This window comes from Schistocerca gregaria, chromosome X (assembly GCF_023897955.1).
Source record: "Schistocerca gregaria isolate iqSchGreg1 chromosome X, iqSchGreg1.2, whole genome shotgun sequence".
Taxonomy (NCBI): Eukaryota; Metazoa; Arthropoda; class Insecta; order Orthoptera; family Acrididae; genus Schistocerca; species Schistocerca gregaria.
In genome coordinates, this window is record NC_064931.1 from 467,426,743 (window position 1) to 467,453,397 (window position 26,655).

At 42.3% G+C, this 26,655-nt stretch overlaps 1 protein-coding gene across 1 annotated transcript in view; it reads right to left on the reverse strand.

The window, feature by feature from the left end:
* The window catches only part of LOC126298894 (uncharacterized), a 629,072-nt gene that overhangs the window by 593,801 nt on the left and 8,616 nt on the right, over positions 1–26,655 (reverse strand). Inside the window, exon 2 of the mRNA XM_049990433.1 lies at positions 11,697–11,759. Within this exon, the coding sequence (XP_049846390.1) occupies positions 11,697–11,735 (39 nt within the window). The 5' untranslated portion in view covers positions 11,736–11,759. The remainder of the gene's footprint in view (positions 1–11,696; positions 11,760–26,655) is intronic.

The following is a 26,655-nucleotide window of genomic DNA, read 5'->3' on the forward strand; positions in this document are numbered from 1 at the left end:
GTAGTCACCTACAGTTACCAAATACAGCCGGCCGCGGTGGTCTCGCGGTTCTAGGCGCGCAGTCCGGAACCGTGCGACTGCTACGGTCGCAGATTCGAATCCTGCCTCGGGCATAGATGTGTGTGTTGTCCTTAGGTTAGTTAGGTTTAAGTAGTTCTAAGTTATATGGGACTGATGACCACAGCAGTTGAGTGCCATAGTGCTCAGAGCCATTTGAGCCAACCAAATACACTTAACAACACAATTCTCACACTTCTAAAAGGAGAGGAGTCATCGTGAGCGAAGGGCAGAATAACCTTTCCCATTAGGTGGCTAACACTACCTTTCGGGTCTCCCAGCCAAGAGTGTCATACGACTTTACTTCACTCGATGGAAACAGATATGTGGGCCACCGACCACGGGGGCTCAAATTAGCGTAGAAGGGAGGAAACGGGAACGAATCTAACTCCTGGTGGATGAGCACCATAATAATACGGGAGCTTAAGTCCGAAGCTATCTTTACGACACGTGAACTCAAAATGCAGATACGCTCACTAAAGAGGGATACGAAACAAATAAACACACTGTCACACGTTTCTTAATTATGAAAACCACGTACAAAACATTTTCACGTGGAAGAGGAAGGACCTGTTAGTGAAACATCGGAGGAATTTAAAACAAATAACGAGCAGAGTCGCAGAGTATGTCGGTCCCAAATCGCTACTCAGGATGAAACCATGTCAGACTACGACAAAGTCAATGAAACCAGCGAACTGCCTAGTCTTCGCTCCATTGTGATAGTAGTCAACAGTAGTACACCGAGAGGGAAGAATATCTTTCCCTCCATAAACACTCATCTGTGTCTCAGAAGTATGTGACGCTATAGATTTGTGTAACTAACTATACTTGTAGAGTGCTTGTATTATAGGTATAGCTTGTGATGAGTATCTTGTGACGTTTTTCAGGTAAGTGCTCTTTGTCACGGCGCAATTTCTGTCTTTTATTGTTGCGGATGAGAAGTATTATTGGGTATCTATGGCTGGTAGGGGTATACAAAGGCTTTAGAATGAATGAAATCAGTGCCCAAAACTGTTTGCACTTTAGTAATGTCAGTTGTCTTAACAACTAATGTAATAGGGCAGTGTAATGTAATTCTTAAAATACTGTAGCATCGATGTGAGTTTGACATGAGGATAAAATTACGCATACTTTGCTTCAGGAAGCGCTCGAAGATGGGCTACTTTTGTCTTTCTTACGGTATGTTTTCCTCTAGTGTTGGCTAGTTAGTTATCTACCAGGATGTGCTCAAAAGTATTTGTTCCGAATTTTTTATGTGAAAACTGTTAAAACTTTTTAAATACACTGATCAGCCAAAACATAATGACTACTGTCCACTGTGACGTTGGATGCCGCATGGTGGCGTTGAGGGCACGTTACCCGGCAGCAAAAGTATGCAAACGGAGCAGACGCGGACGATGGATCACTGTAGCGAAGATATGGGCAGCTGATGGAGAAATCCATTGAGACAGGTGAATTTGACAAAGGGCAGATCGTTATTACGCACAGCATGTGAACGAATATCTCGAAAACGGCGAAGCTAGTCAAATGTTCACGTGCTGCTCTCTTACAGAAAGAGGTAGAAGGAGAGTGTAACTACCACTAAGCGTTAAATGGTTGGACGTTCACGACTCTTCACAGAATATGGTGTTCAGAGGCTCGTTTGTTCCGTAAAGTAGAACAGATAGTAATCTGAGGCATCTCTACAGAAAGAGTACAATGCTGGTGCACGCACAAGTGTCCTGGAGTACGCCGTTCATCGTACATTGTGGAACACAGAGCTTCGTAGCAGACCACCCCGTTATGTTCACATGATGACCCAGCCACATTGTCAGTTACGATTGCAGTTGGCCCGGGCCCATCGGGACTCTACCGTCGATCAATGGGAACGTGTCGGCTCCTCGGGTGAATCACATTTTTGCTACACTAGGTCGATGGCCGTTTCCACATACACCATAATCGAGGTGAACGGCGGCTCGAAACGAGCAGCGCGCCACGGGCGCAGGCCAGTGGAAGCAGTATTATGTTATGGGAAACATTATCCTGTGCTTGCGTGGGACCCATGATAGTAATCGAGGACACGCTGTAATCTGCGAACAACCTACATCAGTTCATGCTTGATATATTTTCCGACGACCATTTCATCTTTCAGCAGTATCATTGACGTGTCTCGAAGCCAGAAACGCGCAACACTGATTTGAGGAGCATTATATAATACTCACGTTGGTGTCTCGCGACCTCATTAGCCTGATGTAAATCCTATGGGTCCCATCAGGGTGGCTATTGGGCGCCATAACTCCATATGCAAACTAGCGACCGCTTATTTACGCGAATTACATGACCTTTGCGTAGAAATCTATTGTCAAGTACCTCCAAAAACCCACTAACAACCTGTAGGATCCCTGATAGGCAGACTCGGTGATGTATTTAATTTCAAAATCAGACAGACAAGCTATTAAGCAGGAGGATACAGTGTTTTGGCTCATCAGTGTAAAACAAACGGTAGTAACATTCTACATCTTTATTCTTCATGTTTACACGTTTATTTCCCAACATAATCATCCTGGCAACGAACACATTTTTTCCAACGGGAGGCTTGTTTATTGATACTGTAACTGCAGAATGTTTGATTTATATTACACGCTACAGTTCGGAGCCCTGTGGCAGCAGAGGGATGCAAATACGTAGACATGATAAATAAAGATGTAGAATGTTAATAACGATGATTGTTTAAGAGTCTTAAAAAAAATCCTCTTTCGTTACTTTTCAACTCGGCTTCATAGATTTATTTCATCTCTGTATGCGCATTTGATTAATGTAATTAGCAAACTTTATCTCATTCATGTTCTGTAGACTCAAATTCTACTAATGAAATATTTTGATAAATTGAGGATGCTTGGTACGACGAGAGACGACTAGCTTTTTCTCGGGATTAAATCACCACATTATGGGTTCACAGTAGAAGCCAAATCGTAATTCGTGTGTGAAATGCATTACTACGTTTTCATGTAACAGTGTCACGTGGGTATTGTATTTTGTGTTTGGATATATTATTTTCGTAAAGTCACTGTTTATTCATACAGACAATTAGACGAATAATTAATGTAACAGGAAAACAATACCTGGGCTCAGTATAATTTTGTTTGTATCTGATCAACTTGTCTTGTTCTCAGTATAAGTTTCATGTAGACCTGTTTAATTCTACTCATAAAGCTACTTATATAGCTAGTGTAGCCCATGGCTGTCGCTTTCGTATTCTTTCTTTCTTCAGTCTTCATAATGTGTTTATAAGCATAACTCTGTTATATTACAAATTTACAACCTGATTCTATGAATACGTGAAAATGTCTTATAACGTCGCATACATATTCGCTTTTGTGGATTTACTGTCTTTTGTTACTATGAAAAGCTCGTCTGTTGACTATTTGCAGACCACCAAAGATGAAATTTTTCCTCATATATATAATTTGTAAGAGTGTGTTCTCCTTTTTCCCTTCCTTTTATGTGTGTTTAACGGTTCTTAATTTATTTAATAGTTCTAAATCTTAAATGAGTGTTTGGTTGTAAGATTCCCCTGGGATACATTTGCTCTTAAATTAGGCACCTAGATTGCTTTGAACATGAAAACACAAAAAATTTCAGGCGGTAAGTTTTATTTTCTTAAGCAGTATCGATTTCCTTTATTTGTTTATGTCCCACAAATACGATGTGTTGACTCTTTGGCTATCGATCGTGCATGTTTGTTTGTAACGACTTGGGACATAGCTGGTGAAGAAATTTACCCAATTTTTTCCTTTTACTGTCATGGTTTCTGTCAGTGAAATAATGTTCAAGTGCGAATTCAAATAAACAACGTCTCGTAATCGGTGCGTGATTATGAATGACGCATTTAGGAAACTGTGCTCTTATGCCACGTGCATTGTGGGCCACAATGTTATGACTCATAAGATTTATTCGACAATAAATTGCTTGGCAAAATTTTCTAGCTGTTACTTTTCTGATGGACCGACACTAAGGGACACTCATTCTGTCATCTTTCGAACACATAAGCTGTTTTAATTAATCTGGCACTGTCATGCTGAAGGAGAGGGTGCTCCACGTGCTGCTGTGGACGACTTCGGCAGCAGGCCTCTGTAGATAAACTCAGAACGACCAAACTTTTACGGTCACATACAGATTACATGAAGTAAAAATGGGTTATGGAGTACCTCAAACGTTAAAACAAACGATTGCACCATTAATTTGTACTTTAATTCACTGATGACTTCATAATTTAGCTCCATAACGCATTCATACACTGGCCATAATATCCTTTTCAATGGAAGAACACTCCTATCGGAGAACAATAGAGGCAAATATGCACCTCTTTATTAAAGGAATCTCACCGAAATGTGGGGTACCAGCTACCTCACTCTACCTTTCTCAGCACCTTTGAGTATTTTCGCAAAACTTTTGGGCATACGAACTTATTCGCGCTGTTTTTAACATGCAACTAAACACTCACTCCCACAAGCTGCCGTAACTGTAACACCCACTAGTCCAGCCCTGTTAGTCTCCCACGCCCATCTACACTCAACTGACCATTCTCACTCACCCATTAGGGCAAACTAACTGTCACTATCTCTTTGTGGCTCTCCAACTGTCACTATCTCAGGTCTCACAGCCACAGTCGCCTTCGTTCTGTCCTACTACTGCTTTCTCCTCTCGCTATCACTGTCCCCTCTTGTACACTCTTACTGCTACTATATCATTCATTCTTTCTCACTGTTGCTCTCTGTTCTCTCTGTCACTATCTCTCTCTTCCTCGTCGTCACTGTCATAGACTCTGTCTCTCATTATCACGGCTCCCACCCACTTTTCACTTTCTACTTCTCTTTATTCGTCTCCCACTGGCTCTGACCCCTTCACTCTTTCCCTAGCACTGTTCTATCACTATCGACTACGTTCCACTGCCGCTATGTCCCTCCCTTTCCCTCACACTGCCATTATCTCGTACGCTCTTTCTGTATCAAAAGCACAGTTTACTATCTTCCAGAATTTGTTACTTCTCAGTCTCTTTCCCACTACCACTGTTTCCTTCTTTCTCAGCATAAAAAAGCGTGACTATTTTGGCATGCCAAAAGTTTTGGGAAAAAAGTTAAAGGTGTTCAAGAAGGTAAAATGTGGCAGCTGGTATCCCATTTTTCAGACAGAGTCTTCTGAACAGGTACATGTTCGTCCTTTTTGTGCTCCGATAGGAACATTTTTCTGCTGGTTCCCTTCTTTTCCCTGATACCACAGAGTGTGTACCTCATATGAAAAGAACCTTATGGGTAAGTAAAATTTTGGTAGTTTACTTACGTGAAATTAAAATGACGCAAACTAATTTTACAACCCACACCGGATTTCAATTGCACAAAAATTTTGCATGTGCATCAGTACTAAAATATAATGTCCCTAGAATCGTTCTAATAGCAATCCAAGTACTTCACAGAGTATTTCTTCTTGTCACACCGCTTTTTGCATTACCTTTCTACCTCACACCGGATTGAAGTGTACGAGAAGGTTTTGGGATTGACAATTCGCAATTTTTCTCAAACACAGCTTTGATTTATGTACGTTTACAAGGTTGATGACTAAACAACAAAAGAAAGGTAACAATAATGATACCAGGAATAGTCTCCTAGCTGAGGCAAACAAATTTGGTTGGTTTCTTCAAAGGTTAGTGGTAACACACACACACACACACACATACACACACACACACACACACACACACACACACACACACACAATTAGAAACAGTCCAATTCAGAGATGAAGAAGTAATCTTCAGTGGTCAGTGATGCTTCCTGGATGGCCGTTGTGACCGAGCGGTTCTAGGCGCTTCAGTCAGGAAAGGCTCTGCTGCTACGGTCACACGTTCGAATCCTGCCTCGGGCATGAATGTGTGTGGTGTCCTTAGGTTAGTTACATTTATGTAGTTCTAAGTCTAGGGGACTGATGACCTCAGATTTTAAATCCCATAGTATTTAGAGCAATTTGAACCATTTCATACTTCCTGCAGGTTGTGGCTCGAGCTCCCCCTACAGGAAGTAGTGCTCGGAATGTCTCTTTCCGTTATCTTGTATGTAAAGAGTCGGTGTTTACCATGGTGCCTTTGATACGCCTTGTACGTAGACAACACTGTCCTCTGTGGTGTAATATGTGTTGCCGGCCTCAGGGGCTATCTTGGCTCCGGCATGACAGAAGGCAAACGTTGGACCTCTGTATCCTCGAAGCGGACAAAGACATCAAGAAAACTTTCAAGTTCGTTCGAGAGCGGGATCTTTGGAAAATGTCGTAACCATTTCAGCCATTTGCTGAGTGTAGCCGTCTTGCAATCGGTAGCCCTGTTTTGGTGAACACAAACCACGTTTTTGGATTGTTTCTCGGTAACGGATAAAAATATTTAAAAACGAGAAGACGGCACTTCTAGATAAGTGCCTGGAGAATATAACGTTAAAACATAAGCAGTTTTATGAGGTTAGTTATTTAGATATCGCTGATCACTGCGAAAAATGGTGAAAAACGTGTTATCTTGTGTCCCAGGTACCTCTCCAGAACTAAATATTGCCTCTATAATCTCCTTAAGGCGTACTGTAGATGACATCTAATGCAAAAAGAACAAACATAATTCGCTCCATTTTCCTAAGCTGTAGAAAGTGTGTAATATTCAAACTTTGACCCAGTACTAGGATAATTGTAGTAAGACGATCCTTTTCCTGGGTATACAAATGCTCGCTAGCCTGAGGGCTACTCAATACACATGACTCTATCTCCCTATCACCAATAGAACCCGATGTATGACTCCCGGAGAAATCCCATTTTTATTCGTGGCGTTTTGGAAAACATTGGTAGGTCACGGTGTCACGTGCGTACCAGGATCCGAGCCTCAGTTGACTAGGGCGGTATAAAAAATGAGTGAAGTTGAAAATGTGGTGATCGCGCTTCCCTGTATATTTTCTAAGAATATATGTCAGGTATTTTGATGGTTGTTATTTAGTTATGCCAATATTACTATGGGTACCTTAGGAGTATACCGAAATAAATATATAGGAAAACCTAAGAAACCACGACGGAGGTTTCTGTGTAAGCAAGGCTTCGGATCCAGCAATTAATTTATTGAGATCTGTTCGACAGCCTCATCCACCAGAGTGAGAAAGAGTTGATAGGATCTACGTTTCGAGGAAGAACTGTTTCCGAATAACGAAACAAGCGACAAATAAGCATCGAAGGAAAAGCAGGCACCGGTAGTAGAGTTCGGAAATAAATAACGGCGTGATACAAATAGTACATCACAATTTGGTTGAAGTCCACGCATTGAAACCGCATAACAACACAGCTCGCAACACGTGAAAAAGACAACAGGATCGGTCGTCGAATTCTCGTGCAGGAAAATGAAATTAACAATTCGCCCAAACATTCGTAAGCACACGATTAATCAATGATGCGGAGAAAACGTGAGAGATCACAATGTTCATAATGTTCAAATGTTTGAAATTTTTGTGCACAACATTTGTGACAGTTATGGAGATGACGACTGTGCGATGTAGGTGTCGACGATTCTTCTGGTTATGGATGACAGGCAGGCACCAGCTCTAAGGATGGTGAAACAGCAATAGGAAAATGGAAGCCACTATTTAGATGGGGACTTTTGTCTACTTAGGAAGAGGATAATCTAGAGACGTGCGAGCTATCTAAATTGGAGGCAAGTATTATGCGAAGGAAATACAATGACTGGATTACAGTATGGTAATCTTTTCGAACTCTGTAGATGATATGGGATTTAGAATATAGTTGGCGGGATGGGTAGATGCCAGTGTGGAGTTATGGACCAAAAAAGGTTATTCTGTTAATGATGGAGACAGCTATTGCTTCCTTTCCGCGGTAATTTCAGACGTTGTATGTAGGGAACAGCCTAGCAGTGGCTACAATGCTAATATTCAAGGTATTTAACAGATTTTTAAATTAACAAGGAATTAATAATAAAATAAAATTACGACGAAGAATGTCTCATATGGATGAAATTAGTGCATAAATCACGGGTGACAAAGATATGGCTGGTGCTACGACGAACGGGTCAATAATGTTTCTGGTGAAACATATAACGGTGAGAGACCAGAATAGAGCGTCTGAAGATGAGGGAGGAGGGCCGCCATCTCTGCTTATGTCCACGGAAGGGAGGGATGTGTGTGGGAGAGGGAAGTATTACTTTTGTGCCGCTTTGTACTGGCAGACGCGCGTGGAGCATTTGGAGGCGACGGAGGAGGACCACCACGTCTGCTTATGTCGGCGAAAGGGAGGGATTTGCGTGTGAGAGGCTAGTACCGTTTTTCCGTTTCTATATCGCTTTGTATTGACGCCCGCGCTGCTACAAAGAATTGTCGACCGTTTGAGGATGAGAAGATTTTTCAGTGATCCCAGCTGTGAACGATTTTAGTGTGGGTCCTTCGTCTCGTGCGAGACAGTATTAACACTCAAGCTAGAAAGGAATCAAAGACATTAGCTGCAAGTGGGCATTGATTTATATCAATGGGACAGGTGAAAAACTTGTACCAGATTGGGGTTCGAACTCGGATTTTATGCAGACTAGACAGATGCGCTGCTCACTACGTCAACCGGACGCAGTGGTCACCACAACCGCACTGAGTACCCAAGCACGCCTCCCGTCAGACACAAGTTATCAGACCACACCTGACGCTGCTGCTGTAGCACCCCTGCTCATTAGCCTCATTACTCGCGGCATCTCGCCGATTCCTGTGAGAGTTCGAGCGTGGTGTGCATCAGTACTGAAGCGATCATGGGCCGTCTTCGCCGTGATGATATATGTGGTTTCTGTTCTTACGGACATGTTCAAAGGACAGATACCACATATATATTAACATTACATTTACTGATTGTCACTTTACTGACATATACATCAGGTTACACACAGGCTCACTGTCTTTCAAAGTTCCTGTTGAACATGTAGGAACGCAGTAACGAGAACACAGTCTTGTGACGAATCACCTATAAGAGATCATGTATATGTGAGGAAAAAAATTTCAACAGATTAGTGCATGGAAGTGGAACCACAAGAGTGAACGTCTTGAATTGGTATTACAGATGCCTGAGACACAAAATCTTTACCATGACCGCGGAATATCATACGAGAAGTGGAAAATCTAATGAATTTATCCATTAGAATACAGAGTCACTGTTCTTGTCTGATGTAATAGTTGTGACAATAACAGTAATTAGAGCGTGTTGGTGACGTGCTGCGGACATACTTGATTCTATGAAGTATGATATTCTTATCGTGGGGATACGACCGTGATTGCCGTATTTGCGAAAATACGAATCATTTACATACAAACTCAGATCTATACAACTGGCACTTTTATTTTTGGAAACTAGTAATGTGAACCTGTAAAAGTGACTGGGTCTGTATATGAAATGCATTTTAACAACTCATTCCACAATAATGTTTGTGCCACTTACCAACGTTATTTCACCAATGTGTGAAACTGTCAGGTACATTCACTTCAAAAATTTCTAATTTTCACACCGAAAAATATCTGAATAATTAAATAGAAAAATAACTACCTACCGAAAACTATGCACTGCTTGCAATTTGGTATCGGACACTGGAATAGAAAACCTTCCCAAAAATTCCAGGATGGGTAGCATCTTATGTATCGACGATTTTATACTTTATCAAGATAGTATTAAATACACAGATGAGGCAAATCCATTGATATCTATGCACCATTCCTTAAAGCGAGTGGAATGTCGGTGTGACAGCATTAAACATCAGTCGAGCAGGAATTACGAAAATCAAAAAGCTGAGACAGAAAGCCCTAGATAGTAAAGAAACACAAGAAACCACTTTGTACTTCAAGTAGAAATGATAAGAAGTTAATTGTAAACCAATAAATACTACTATTTAAAAAATGGCATCCTTAGGTTAGTTAGGTTTAAGTAGTTCTAAGTTCTAGGGGACTGATGACCATAGATGTTAAATCCCATAGTGCTCAGAGCCATTTGAACCATTTTGAACCAAAAAATGGGGTATTTAGCGCAATGCGCTTCTCTAGTGATTCTAGTTTTATTAGATATACACTTAATATCCTTGTGTAAAACGAAATGCCACAAGAGTTTCATACTTCGACATTTCATGAATGCTAGCATCATATACGCCATATCTGCATGTAATGACACACAAGTCATTCAGTCTTTTATACAATGAGGTGAAAAAAGTCATGGGATACGTCCTAATATCGCATCGGACTTCCTTTTGTACGGCCTAGTGCAGCAGCGTAACGTCGCATGGACTCAACATGTCGTTAGAAGTCCCCTGCAGGAATATGGAGCATGACTGCCTCTAAAGGCGTCCATAATTGCGAAAGTGTTGCCGATGCAGGATTTTTTAGACGAACTGAACTCTCGATTATGTCCCATAAATGTTCGACGGAATTCACATCTGGTGATCTGGGTAGCCAAATCATTGGCTCGAATTGTCCAGTGTGTCCTTCAAACCAGTCACGAACAACTGTGGTCCAGTGACATGGCACACTGTCATTCATAAAAAATTCGATCGTAGTTTGATAACATGAGGTGGCTGCTAATGGTCTCCAAGTATGTACATTCCGTGTAAACATAACCCACACCATTATGGAGCCACCACCAGCGTGCCCAGTATCCTTTTGACCACTTGCGTCCATGGCTTCGCACTACACTCAAACCCTATCATCAGGTCTTACCAACTGAAATCGGGACTCATCCTACCAACTTACGGTTTTACAGTCGTCTATGGTCCAACGGATATGTTAACGAGACCAGCAAAGGCACCGCAGGCGATGTCATGCTGTAAGCAAAGGCACTCACGTCAGTCGTCTGGCCCTAGACGCCCTTTACGCCAGATTTCATTGTACTGGCCTAACACATACATTCTTCGTACGTCCCACATTGATTCAGTCGTTTATTTCAAGGAGTGTTACCTGTTGTTAGCACTGAAAACTCTACGCAAACGCTGTCGCTCTCGGTCGTTTAAGTGAGGGCCATCGGCCACTTTGTTGTACGTTGTGAGAGGTAATGTCTGAAATTTGGTATTCTCGGCGCTCTCGAAAGACTGAGTTCCCAAACGATTTCCAAAATGGAATGTCCAATACCTCTAGCTCCAGCTACCATCCCGCGTTAAACGTCTGTTAATACCCGTCGTGCGTCCACAATCACGTCGGAAATCTTTTCGCATGAATCATTTGAGTACAAATAACAGTCGCTGCAAGGCACTGCCCTTTTATACCTTGTGTACGAGATACTACCGCCATATGTGTATGTGTATACCGCTATCCCATGACTTCCATCACCTCAGTGTGTAGCAACACAGCAAAGGAGTTGTACATTACTATTTGGTGATGAATTAACAGATAAACTCAAGCTTTTTTATGTGTACTAACAGATCTAAACTATCAGGATTGAGGTAGCTTGAAATAACATTTTGTCTATTGGGCATTTTGCAATGATTATCTTTATCACTGAGAATTCCCAGAACACAGAGCGATAATATCATCAGACGAACAATTAATAATAAAATTGCCAAACTCTTCCATTAATAGACAGTATCTTTCTCCAGAATGCCGCCACTATCTGTTTGTTACCTTTGTGTTACTGACGCCACCGCTGGGGAAGCAACCCATAACAGGTTCACATAGTCGCTCACTCTGTAACAGAACCATAACAGAAGTAAATTTATTTTAAAATATAATATTCACAACAAATATACTATTACATACGGTAAGCAATTATCATAGGGGTACAGAAATTAGGTAACAAATTAGCTGTCGCTGCCTGACCTGTTACAATATTGTTCTCAGTTGACTTGTGTTATGTGTGATCACTAATGTATGTAACATATACTCAGTATGACAGTCAAAAGTGTAAACAATTGATTAGAGTGTACATCGACTGATCTAGTGAATAGTGTCTATTGCCGAGAGATGATTTCCTTTAGATAGTATAGATAGTGACATCCCACTGGGCACCAATCTTAAGAAAACAAAGGAAAAGTTGTTTTGTGTGCAGTGTGACTGTCAGGGATTGGTATGAAGTGTAAAGCTTTATTACTGGTGCCAAATGTATAGAATGACATTTATTGAACTATATGAAATAAAATTGTCATAACGTCTGAACTGTTTGCGTTAGGAAGTTAAAACTGCACGGTTGGCCGTTGGTCATGACGGGAATTAGTCTTCACATGCATGGTTTGGTTTAGCAACGAATCCCACTTTCATTTGGATGGCTTCGTCAGTAAGCAAAATTGCCGCATTTGGGGGATTGGGAATCCATAAATCGCTGTCAAGAAGTCTCTTCACCCTCAACGGGTGACTGCGTGGTGTACAAAGTCCAATCATGGAATAATCGGTGCGATGTTCTTGATGGCACAGTGACTACCGAACGGCACATAAAGGTTTTTGATTATTTCATCCCCATTATCCAACGCAATGCTGATTTCAGCAGGATGTGGCTCATGCAAGACGGAGTTCGACCCCATCAAAGCAGGAGAGTGTTTAATGTACTTGAGGAGCACTTTGGGACAGCATTCTCGCTCTGGGATACCCAGTGTCCACTGGCATGGGCCTGGATTGGCCGAGATATTCTCCGGATCTGAACACATGCGACTTCTTTTTGTGGGGCTACATTAAAGACAAGGTGTGCAGCAGTAACCCCAAAACCAGTGCTAAACTAAAAAGAGCCATTGAGGAGATCATCGACAGCATCGTTGTTCCGGTACAACAGCGGATCATGAGGTATTTCACTATTCGTCTGCACCACATCATCGCCGAGGACGGAAGATATATCGAACATGTCATAACCTAGATCGATATAGCTGTAGTGACGTTTTCATGTTGAATAAAATATGTGCATACCGTAGTTTGTAGCTAATTTACTGTTTTTTCTCATATAGTTCAATAATTGTCACTCTGTACACGTTACAGACAGACCGAAGTATTTTCGATTGATTTGAAACTAAATTTTGTAAAAGCATATTTATTAGAAAACTCGGTAACTAATTTTAAGTGTTTGGAGAGCGAAATTCTCACTGTGCAGCGGAGAATGCGCAGACATGAAACTTCCTGGCAGTTTAAACCTTCGTGCCGGACAGACACCAAATCTGACTCCCCCTGGTCAAGGTATGTCTCCACAATATCCTTTCTTCCAAGAGAGCTTCTGTGAACTTTGGAAGGTAGAAGAAGAGGTACTGGAGGAAGTGAAGCTGCGAGAAGGGGTTGTGAGTCGTGTTTCGGAATATCAGTCAATCTACGTTCGGCAGCTCAGCGTGTTTACGTCTCCGTCGCACGTAATGCGCTCGAGGTGTTTACGTCAAGTGTGTAGCGGTGTACCGTGGCGGTGCTTAGAACGACTCACGGCCTTGTCGTTCCCAAAATCGACACTGAAATTTAGTTTTGCTAACGAATATGCTCGACCGAAGGCTTACAAGATAAGGCAATATTTACGGGATGAGGTATAAATCGAACCTGCCGCTCTAGTGGAAATACGCTTATCAATAGTCAGTAGTGTAGTCTATGTCAAAATCATTGATGAGGCAGCGCATGACAAAATACTACACCGACATGGACAAGGACTTCGTTTCTGTCATTCTGAAAGGAATTTTGGAGGGGTTAAAGTTGAACACGCTGACATAGTGTACTCAGAGAAGGTTGTTACAGCTGCCATGGTGTAATCCCCCTTCCACTCACTTACTCGCTTCGCATCTGATGGTGTTCCCCGTGACCTATGTCGCTGCATTACGAGATGAAGTAGGACACGCGAGTGAACCATACCGGAACGTACCGAAAGTGGCAGATCACCGCGAACCATGGAAGGGTGACGTTGCGACGGACCGCTAAAAGGGACGCAGGACGCGCTGTCATCGGTGTCGCTCGCGCTCCCCTCGGGTACGACCGTTATGTACGTTGACAATTCGACGGAGTATGATTCCATAGTCCCTGACGAACATCAAGAGAGCATACTGACCTCTGATTCGGGGGCTCTGCAACAGAAACAGAGATCACCAAAACGCCAGTAAAAGCGTCGTCTGACTGTAGAGAACAATCAACAAGATCCAGAAGGGAATGCTGAGACATTTCCGTGTATGCTTCATCCGACCGTGGAGCTTACTGGCAAGGATTCTGGGGGTGGGGGTGGGGGGGGGGGGCTGCTGGATGACGACATATGCTTGCCACGACGACGCTCCGTATGCAGCAGAGGAGTACGATCGACGACACAAGGATACCACGGAGGCAACGGCTTTTGCAATGCACGACAACGTTGGGATGCTGGGAAAGCCAGGAAACTGTTCACAAGACACCCTCCCCCCCTTCCCCACCATTGGGGACCATATGAAGCTGGTGGAGCTGCACCCACGCACTCTTCCGGTGTATCGCCGAACGAGTGCACGGAGTAACGGTACTCGACAGGAGGGAATGATGGGGAACGATAGAACGAGAGAAGCCTGTAGCTGCGATGATATTTGTGAGGCGGTGAAGTTAAGCGATCGGCTAAGAAAAACTGTGTGAGGAAACGACTCTGGAAGACAGAACAGATGCGAGGATGGCAGTAGAATGTATTTTATGTCATATTTTTTATATTATTTTTTCGGTTTTTGTGTTTTAGTTATTCTTGCGAATTATTGAGGTGTGTCGAAGGTGACCCCACCTTGTTATTTTGCTGCTGCGTGGCCGGACGGCAACGGGGTTCCTGTCAGGAGAGTTATAGTGTAATCAGGATATAGCAGGGTTTTGTGAATAACAAAGATTCATGTCTCTCCTACTTTCCTATACCCAAAAAGTACGATGAAGGTGAAGGGGACACTGCGGTCACGTCTCGAGTTCAACACCTGCATGTTCTGCCACCCGAAACACTACCAGCCCTTCCTCAAAGAAGTCGGTTGAGTTCGATCTCGGTCCGGCGCACACTTTTAACCTACCAGGAAGACTCAATGTTGCGGGCCCTAACGATATATTGTAACCTTTTTTTATTAAGAAAAGTAAGATAATTCCTCAATGTGTAGGAAGTATCTGTAGGAGAGTTTAAGTACACTGGTTGAGACGTCAGTCACCGCCAAGCGTCATCAATCTAATAATGCATTAACACTGCCTCCATCTTGATATTAGTTTCATATCCTGCCATAAAGAGGGTCCAGAAGCTTTTTCAGGTAAGCCACATCCAGATGAAGCCAATCATTGGTAACCAGATCTTTAGTGCTATGTAAATGCGGTGATGTTGATTGTTACGTTTAATCTGCAGTTCATTCCACACATTTTTATGAAATTAAGACAGTGTTGTTTAGCCGTAAAGTCAAGGCTAATGAGTGGCTGAGTGTTCGTCATATCAGGAAGGGATGGAAGCTACCTTGTTAACAAGACTGATGCCATCTGAGAAGACAACATTGTCTGCAGCACACATATCATGAAAATGTAGAGCAACGGTCGACATTTGATAACGGGGAATGTTGAAATGAACAATCTGGTTTATGATCACGGTGACCTTATTGAGACCCCCGGTACATCACAGCCTGAGTGACACCCTCCACACACTGCGGGTTAAACGCCTCATTCAGCCGTCAGTGCACTCGACACATTGCATGATTCGAAAAAGAGGTAAAATGGACTTTTGCGAGGCAATAAGTAAAAATGTTCATTTCATGCAGATCCCCTCGCAATGTTCGCTTGGAAAATGTGAGATTGCTGCTGGTTGACAGAAACAGTTTTTGTTGGCTTTGATACCTATTGTCAACGACAAGGCGTGCCACTCGTCGCTTCTCCCAGTCGGCTACGACCTTTTTACGACCACTGTTTTACGTCATGTTAATGGCTTCGAATGGTACATCATTTCTTCCAGATACTTTGTACGTACTGCACTGGTATACCAAAACATCGAACTGTTTCCTTCACGGGCCGGTAATAAGCACTCCAAAACAGGATAACTACCTCCTGCGGTGTTGCCGCGTATCGGAGTCAACTCAACTCAATGCACGAATACCATACAACTGACAGACACATACACATCATAGCACAGGCCTGACTTATGTTGGCGGTGGACAATTACAGGCAGGTCTTGTACAAATTACACAATCTACAGGCAACAAAATGATCAGAGTACTCATTTGACGGGAAGTGTAATAGTTTGTCCACAAAGCTTAATTTTAAATGGAAAAAGGAATGGGAAAGAACTTTGAAGTTAACATTCATTCATGGTAAGTACAACAGGAAAAACAAAGTACAAGAAAAATTATTTGATGCATGAACCCTATAACGCTTTATCTGAACAAAATCATGTCGCCTAGTTCCAAAAAACTACCGCCTCTCTTATAGTTACGAAATTGTAGAAATGGTTCTAAGCAATATGGGACTTGACATCTGAGGTCATCAGTCCCCTAGAACTTAGAACTAATTAAACCTAACTAACCTAAGGACATCACACACATCCATGCCCGAGGCACGATTCGAACCTGCTACCGTAGCGGTCGCGCGGTAAGAAATTGTATTACGCCTTGAAGTTACATGAGTAACGTAGAAGTAAATATCCTTGGAGTAGTGAAGCAACTTAAATCACTCAATAAAATGAAGTCTTCTGGTCCAGACTGTATACCAGTTAGGTTCCTTTCAGAGTATGCTGATGTATTAGTTCCATACTTAACAATCATATTAAACCGTTCGCTCGACGAAAGATCCGTACTCAAAGTTCGGAAAGTTACACAGTTCACACCAATATTCAAGAAAGGTAGTAGGAGTAATCCTCTTAATTACAGGCCCATATCCTTAACGTTGATATACAGCAGGATTTTGGAACATAATTGTGTTCGAACACTACGAATTACCTCGAAGAAAACGGTCTGCTGACACACAGCCAACATGGATTTAGGAAACATCGTTCTTGTGAAACTCAACTAGCTCTTTATTCGCATGAAGTGTTGAGTGCTATTGACAATGGATTTCAGATCCATTCCGTATTTTTGGATTTTCAGAAGGCTTTTGACACTGTACCACACAAGCGGCTTGTAGCGTAATTGCGTGCTTGGGAATATCATCTCAATTATATGACTCGACTTGTGATTTCCTGTTAGAGAGGCCACAGTTCGTAGTAATTGACGGAAAGTCATAGAGTAAAACAGACGTGATTTCTGGCGTTCCCCAAGGTAGTGTTATAGGCCCTTTGCTGTCTCTTATCTATATGAACGATTTGGGAGACAATCTGCGTAGCCGTGTTAGGGTGTTTGCAGATGACGCTGTTGTTTATTACTAATAAAGTCATCAGGAGATCAAAACAAATTGCAAAACGATTTAGAAAAGATATCTGAATGGTGCGAAAATTGGCAGTTGACCCTAAATAACAAAAAGTGTGAGGTAATCCACATGAGTGCTAAAAGGAATTTGTGAAATTTCGGTTACACGATAAATCAGTCAAATCTAAATGCCGTAAATTCAACTAAATACCTAGTAATTACAATTACGAACAACTTAAATTGTAAGGAACACAAAGAAAATTTTGTGGGGAAGGCTAACCAAGGACTGCGTTTTATTGGCAGAACACCTGCTAACACCTACTAACGAGACTGCCTACATTACACTTGTCAGTCCTCTTTTAAAATATTGCTGCGCGGTATGGGAGCCTTACCAGCCATAACTGACGGAGTACATCGCAAAAGTTCAAAGAAGGGCAGCACGTTTTGCACTATCGCGAAATATGGGAGAGAATGTCATTGAAATGATACAGGATTTGGGCTGGACATGATTAAAAGAAAGGCGTTTTTCATTGCGGTAGAATCTTCCCACGAAGTTCCAATCACCAACTTTCTCCTCTGAACGCGAAAATATTTTGTTGACACCGACCTTCATAGACAGAAAAGATAACAACGATAAAATAAGGGATATCAGAGCTCATACGGGAAAATATAGGTGTTCATTCTTTCCGCCGCTATACGAGATTGGAATAATAGAGAATTGCGAAGGTGGTTCGGTAAACCCTGTGCCAGGCACTTAAATGTGATTTGAAAATTATCTATGTAAATGTAGATGTCTGTGAGTTGACAGAACAGAGAAACCTGTTAGTACATAATAATATGCAAGTGGTGAACAAAAATATGGAAACACTAAAAAACAGAACACATTAATATGTCTAATATGGTGTACGAAATCCGTTTGCATTTAAACAGCTTACAGTCGTGTCTGAATGGTCAGATACGTGCCGCATATGGTTTTCAAGGCCATCTTATACCATTCGCCCTGCAAAATAGTCGTAAGTTCGGATAAAGATGATGAAAATGGATAGGAATCACTCACCATTCTCTCTAAAGTAAACCATAATTATTCAGTAATGAGATTTGGTAGCTGTGGTGGCCAGGGAGATCCGACAATTCATCCTCGTGCTCCAAAATATATAATGGATGATGAGAGCTGTGTAAACAGGGCCCTGTCGTCTTGGAACGCAGCATCACATTTCGGTAACAAACACTGTACTATTGAGTGGTCCTGACCAACCAAACTGGTCACATAATCGTTGTCTGTGGTGCACCAATCCCCAGCCATGTTTCACTCTTGGGACATAAACTCGACCAGAAGCTGGAAAAGACTTTCTTCCATTGCTCCATAGTCGATGGTTTATGGCTTCGGTATCACTTAGGGACATTTGCATCACCGATGAGTTGTTTTGGAGTAACATCTCGTCCTGGAAATGGATCTTCTTTCATGTTGTTTTGGTGCTGACAAGGTTCGGAACTGCGACTTTCAGTTCTGCAGTGACTTTTGCAGCTGTTGTCTCTTGTTTTTTATTACGATTCTCTTCAATGACCGTCTGTCTCCATCACTCAATACACAATTTCGTCCGTGTGTCATTAGCGGATGATGTTATTCCGCTTTCCTTGTGTATAGTTTAAATCGTCGCTGCGGTGTTTCTTCAAACAACTAAAACTTTAGCTCCATTGGATATGGAAGCACCAACAATTTACCAACTTCGAATTCAAGTAGCTAAGACACAATGCACTAACAAATACACAAAATACTGTACTAACCACAGTGACGTTTGCAACCTGTTGAGGACATTTCGTAGGTGCCGTTCGTGTTCAGTTACAACAGTGAACTTTCAGGTTTGGCTAGCTTCTGCATTTATGTTCCAGCATGCATTTCTCTCGGTGTTCTCATATTTTTATCCAATCCCTGTAGATCTCGGTTTGAGTAACGACAAACTTCACATTAACATCCTAGGTGACACGATCACGGTCAAAGTTTGAAAAAGTTTAATCAACATTGATAAGTGCGAAGCGTGACGGATCGCCTAGTTAATCCATTTTTAACTTTCTGAATATATCTTAAATATAGGAGTTTATGATACATCGTTAGTGCTGGGTGGGCAAACTTGATACAAGTCAGGGGATTTATTTGTGGAAATGGTTGGGATAACAAATTTACAAAATTTCTTTTTTTTATGGCCCATGTCGTTTTCGAGGGTGTTAGTGGAATGAATAGTAGCTAGCACCAGACAGCGTAAGCTGTGACAGCGAGGCTACAATCTACCGACAGCCAAAGAGCGCCTAGCTGCCTCCACGGAAGAACATGAAACGTAATATGTTATATATTAATGTTCAGTTCTTGTTCGGATTGTATACGGGAACTGTTTACAAATAAATAAAAATAGATTTTACCGTCTCTATGCCTCCAGTTTCGGAAACGCGAGGAAGTGAAGTGACTGAATAATACTGGCTGTAATACTCACCTCCCGATAGACAGTTCGCCATACAGGCGACCCTTTGTTCCAGGCCGGATGGTTCTTGATATTAACAAAGTTGAGGGAGTTGTGAAGGGAGGAATGTGGTCGTCGGCTGCGCTGCGATTCCAGCTAACTGCGTGCGTTACTCTTGGCTCTCCTCTGTTCGTCACGACATGGAGTGAGAGCACACATATCCTTCCCATTGTCTGCTGTAGCCGTGGACAAGTCCGGGGCGGATGGGATGGCGTGGGGTACAGAGACGGAGGTCCAGAGCTCGGCAGTGATGTGGTCGTCGGCTGCGCAGCTATTCCAGCTAAGTACGTGCGACACTACTGGCGCTCCTCTGTTCGTCACGACATGGGGTACAATCATACATATCCTTCCCATTGTCTGCGGCAGCCCTGGGCCAGTTCGGAGCGGATGGGATGGCGCGGGGTGCGGAGACGGAGGTCCAGAGTTCGGCAGTGCTATCCTCACTTGTCTATTAGCATCGCAGCAGCGGAATCGCAGACTTGGCTGAGTGCGCTTTTGTACGATCGCATTGATTCTGCAGTACGATAATGTAGAGAGCAGTGCTGCCTCTAAATCTAACACGACAAGTCACAGGCGTATCTGACAGATGTTGGCAACGAGGTGAGGCGTCGTGTGTGCGCATCGTTTGGAGACAGCAAGCAGGCGCGTCGCTGACACAGGCAGCTCGCGGTGGCGTCGTGGATAGCAAAGTGTTGAGAGGCTGAGCAAATATCTGGTCGCTGGTCGCCGTTCAACCGACGTCCCACTCCTACAGTCCACATGTCGGGAGACCTTTGGCTTCCACTACAACACGTCAGCAGCCGATCCGTCACCCAGCGACACTGTTTTTCTAGTCGACTGTATTTAAGATAAGTTCAAAAGACGTTTTATCGAAGTTCAAAGTCAATTAACCTGAAGGCAGCTACCGAGAATTGTGAACTATGAAAATGGGCGCAGAATAAGGATTAAAGCTCAACCCAGTCGAAACACAAGCGGTACTGGTTGGTCGTTCCAGCCTTATTAGCCCCTCATATTGGGAATTCGTATCACCTTGAATCCTACATGTGACAAATATGAGCTACTCTGGCATCTAACGGGAATATGCAAGATGGCATCAGTATCTTTCCATGCACAACAAAAACGTAAAAGATCTTCCCTATTTACTTGAAAAAAGAAAACTTGTACAAACACTTACACATCCCACTGTTGTTTACAGCGATGTTATTGTGCAACGTATTCCTCAGGAAAGCTCACGACTTCCTGAACTGGTTAGGAAAGCCTGTGTTCGATATATCTGTGACGTTCGACTCCATAATCAAATTTTACAATCACCTGCACAGCCATCTTGTCTGCGTACAGACAGGCACAGAGATTTCCATACACTCTGTGTCCGCTGTTATCGTACCAGATTACACTGTCCCTCATATCCCGATCTTAACAGTGTTATCTGAACAACAGGTGGAAACATCCGTACCCAACGGAGAAAAATTCTGTCTGTCGCACTTAATCGCCCAGCCCCTTTAACGTAGTGCTTTTCAGTAGTAGGAAAACGACTCTGAAATAAACTCCATCATTATATTAGGGAACTGAATGACATCTTCAGTTTCAAAAGACAGTTAACGACATATTTATTGAATCAACAATAATGACTACAATTTTCCCCATACACGTCGTTACCCCTTTACATTTATTTAGTATATTCGACTCTCATGATTATTATTATTATTAGTGACAGCAGCAGCAGTATTACAAGTACTGCCGAATTACCATTATCAGCTTTTAGTGACTACTATTTATTAACATTGTCTCTACAGTCACTTAAATAATTTTATTACTACTTATCACATTGAAATAATTATTATTTCTTATTTAGCAATTATGTAAAAATGGTTTTCTATGATTGAATCCTTGGACCGATATAAGGGAGGGCCTGAAGATCCAGACCTGATAAGGTTAAGTAAACAAATAGATAAGTAAAAACAAAACAAAAATTATGCTAATAAATAGACTGTGTGACTAAGGAAGAAAAAGAAGATTATAAAAGATACCTATCGGAGGTACACGGTGAAACGGATGAATTAGTAACAGATAAATAAACGTAGGAAGTGATTGTGTTAAAGTATTAAGTGATAAGGTACCCGCATATTCAAAGGAGGAAAAAATTAGTAAAAACCGTAATAATTCTGGAGATGAAGACGAACGTAGTTTATGTAATCTTGTACAAGGCATACTGCCTAACTTATATTATAGTGTTAAAGCGGTGAAAGCTGATAATCAGCGATTTATGTTAAAAATGAGAGCTAGTAATAATGAGCTAAAATCTAAGATTCGTAAATTACGCGGGAAAACATATTCATTACTTAGTGAACTGGGAGTTGATGTTGTGAAACTCGATACTAAATAAAAAGAATTGAGAACTGATATAAAAGATGAATTTTTAAAACGTAAAGATAGCGTCAGATATGAGAATGGTCTCACGAGAGAGATGGTGAAAGCGCAAGTTAATCTCTTGATAGAGAATAGTCAGTAGGCCAGACAAGGAGTGGAAAGGGACTGTCTGCTCAGTAATGAGGAAATAGCTGTCAATTCAATATTAGGACAATTTAGGTACCGAGCGAGGTGACGCAATGGTTAGCACACTGGACTCGCATTCGGTAGGACGACGGTTCAATCCCACTTCCGGCCAGCCTGAATTAGGTTTCCGTGATTTCCCTAAATCGCTCAAGGTAAATGCCGGGATGGTTCCTCTGAAAGGGCACGGCCGACTTCCTTCCCTAATCCGACGGGACCGATGACCTCGCAGTTTGGTCTCTTCCCACAACCAAGCCAACTCAACAATTCAGGTAATAAGAGTAAATCATACAGTTTTAATTACAGTACGGCTGTAGGGGTTGGTCGTGTATCTTAGTAACACATGCAGCTCAACCGATCAATATGTTCCCTAAGTACGGAAAATAAAACACTACAAAAATTCATCTAACTACAGTAATAGGAAACCTGAAGCAAGATGTTATGTTTATTTTATGATGACAATTAGTGAAGATGCTATAGGATGTATATATCTGTACGAAACTAAGCTACGTGGCAGCATATTATTAGAGACACAAGAAAGAGTAAAGTTTTGAACAGAATTATAATTAATAGACTTTTAGCTGAGAAAGAGCAATGAGTAATGATGGACTGGAATTACGTGAGCTGCTTGCATATGATCCCGTGGGAAATATATTCACGGCAGTATTTTGAAAGTTGTTTGATGCAGCATTCCCCAAGGGCTGGTCTAACATTAAGGCGATTAGAGCTTCTGTTGCTTATTTCAGAGAAAAAGCGTCAGAATGAGATTCTAAATCCCAGAACAAATTTAAGGCATTGTGTCATTTCCAGTTAGCCTTTAGGAAAGGATTTTTATGTCCGACTGAGTATACTAGGGTAAACCATGATCGGAAATCTACAAATGGAAAATAAGTCTGCTGATGAAGATTTAGGCCTTGAGCATTCTCCCTCCCCGCCCCACCCCCACCTACAGATTTGCTCGACATGGATCCCATCGAACATTTATGGGACATAATCGAGAGGACAGTTCAAGCACGAAATCCTGCACCGGCAACGCTTTCGCAATTATGGACGGCTATAGAGACAGCATGGGCCAATATTTCGAAAGAGGACTTCCAGCGACTTATTGAGTCCGTGCTACGTCAAGTTGCTGCACTACGCCTGGCAGAAGAAAGTCCGACACGATATTAGGAGGCATCCCATGACTTTTGTCACCTCACTGTATGTGGAAAATGTTTGTTACAGGTCTATGATTCATAATGCCAGGCATACTTGATGATGAATAGAAAGAAGTGTACTGTTTAGTGTAAGGGTTGGAAATATATGTTTAAGATGTCTCTATTGCACGGATCCTGGAGGTGGATATGCTACTACATGAGTGACGGCATCACGAATCATTGCGAATGCGAGGTGCCTCATATTAAACAGCTGCAGCGTGGGCAGAATATCTAATTATTCCCAAACTTGTCTAGTAAATGTCATACACTTGTATTTTCTTATATTTATTTAATTTCATGTGTTAACTGATTGGAGGCAGCCTTATTACTTACGTGTTCCTTATTGTTTACAGAAAGGATCAAGCTATAAAGGATTTCTGTGATTTCTGTCATGTTGTAGGGTATGTAACTGTTTTGTCTGCTGCTGCAGAATATGTAAAACCTCTGATTTTGCGATGGAGCGTAAGTTTACCGTTAAATATATCCCTAGCAGGCTCTAAAATTTTGCCGTGTGGTAAATCACACATTCATTAAGATGGAATTGAACATATGCAAGACCAAACTGCCTTTTACCTTGAAAATGGCAGGGTGTCCTCCTGTCGAAATATCGGCGGTTGTCAATGACTCTTCACGTCGTTATTCCCGTAAGTTATTTGATGATTAAAGAAATAATTCAAAATGTTAAATAGCTTGATGGAATTTTTAGTAAAATAGATAAAAATATTTTTTTTCTAATTGAAATAAATACTGTTCATCGAGATTGGCATGTCTTTGTGGAATTTATGTGATTGCAATACGAGCACGAAGAGTCTGTACATTTGGTACCGGGGTTGCGTAGACAAGAGCTTTCAAATGCCCCCATAAATGAAAGTCAAGAGGGTTGAGGTCAGAAGAGCGTGGAGGCCATGGAATTGGTCCGCCTCTACCAATCCATCTGTCACCGAATCTGTTGTTGAGAGGCGTACGAACACTTCGACTGAAATGTACAGGAGCTCCATCGTGCATGAACCACATGTTGTGTCGCACTTGTAAGGGCACATGTTCTAGCAGCACGGGTAGAGTAACCCGTATGAAATCATGATTGAGCGTAGGTGGAAGAACATGGGGCACAATCAAGACACCACCAACAATCCCTGCCAAAACGTTCACAGAAAATCTGTGTTGATGACGTGATTGCACAATTGTGTGCGGATTGTCGTCAGCCAACACATGTTGATTGTGAAAATTTACAATTGGATCACGTTCGAATGAAACCTCATCCGCAAAGAAGACATTTGCGCTGAAATGAGGATTGACACATTGTTGGATGAACCATTCGGAGAAGTGTACCCGTGGTGGCGAATCAGCTGCTGATAGTGCCTGCACACGCTGTAAATGGTACGGAAACAACTGGTTTTCCCGTAGCACTCTCCATACAGTGACGTGGTCAACGTTAGCTTGTACTGCAGCAACTCCTCTGACGCTGACATTAGGGTTACCGTCAAATGCACGAAGAATTGCCTCGTCCATTGCAGGTGTTCTCGTCGTTCTAGGTCTTCCCCAGTCGCGAGTCATAGGCTGGAATGTTCCGTGCTCCCTAAGACGCCGATCAATTGATTCGAACATCTTCCTGTCGGGACACCTTCGTTCTGTAAATCTGTCTCGATACAAACGTACCGCACCATTGGTATTGCCCCATGCTAATCCATACATCAAATGGGCATCTGCCAACTCCCCATTTGTGAACATTGCATTGAGTGCAAAACCACGTTCGTGATGAACACTAACCTGTTGATGCTACGTACTGATGTTCTTGATGCTAATACTGTAGAGCAATGAGTCGCATGTCAACACAAGCACCGAAGTCAACATTACGATCCTTCAATTGGGCCAACCGGCGGTGAATCGAGTAAGTACTGTACATACTGACGACAATAAAATGAGCCCTAACATGGAAATTAAGCGCTTCCGGACACATGCCCACATAACATATTTTCTTTATTTGTGTGTGAGGAATGTTTCCTGAAAGTTTGGATGTACCTCTTTGTAATACCCTGTATAGAAAGAACTACTACCGTACATTACAGAAGATAATTGATAGAAATACGCAATGAGACGAGCAGTAATGACACTTTTATTGAAAGAAAATAATTACTCTTAAGACACTGCGATCTTTGTTGGTCCCCTGGCATCGCAAAGGACGAAGCATGATTATTTATGGGTTGTGTGATCACCAAGGACGGCAATGTATGCTCACATGCTTGCCGCAAGATTCGTAAGGAGTTGTTCTGCCAGGACGTTTCATTCCTCCACCAATGCGACTGAAAACTGCTGGATTGTCGTTGGTACACGTGGACGAGCTGCACTATGTTTCCCCAATGAATACCCCACGTGCCCGATGGGATTTTATTTGGGGGAATGGGCAGGCCCCCATTCGCCTAATATCCTCTTGTTCAAAGAGCTCCTCCACTTTAGCTGTTATACGCTTTGCGTCTTATAAGAGTGAGTGCACTCATGAATTCATTTTTGTGGATGAAAGTGCGCAACAGAATCAAGTAGCACAGGTGGAGGAGCTCTCGAACGCGAGGATATTCTGTGAATGGACGGGCCTGCTGCCCGTCCCAACGACTAAAATTACATCGATCACGTGTGGGATGCTGTGGAGCGAGGCATTGCGGAACGTTCACATGCACCAACGATCATCCGTCAGTTTTCAACAACGCCGGTGGAGAAATGGAATACCCTATCACAGGAATTACTTACAAACCTTGGGTGCAGCATGGGAACACGTTGCTAAGCATGCACCGCCGAGAGTGGTGATCCCACACCCTGTTAAGAATCATGTCCCGCCATTTTAAATTCCCAGCATCCATTACAAATCGCGGTGAGTGTAATTGTTGTCTTGTAATAAGAGTGTCGCTTCTGTTCATGTCATTGCGTACTGCTTTCACTTACCTTCCATACCCATACCGTATTAGTTCTTTCTGTGCATAGTCCTAATGTCATAGAGCCAGTGACACATCAGTCGGAAGTGCCTTACATCCTTAATTTTTACACTCCCGTGTATAGTTAACAGAGTTAAAATATTATGGAA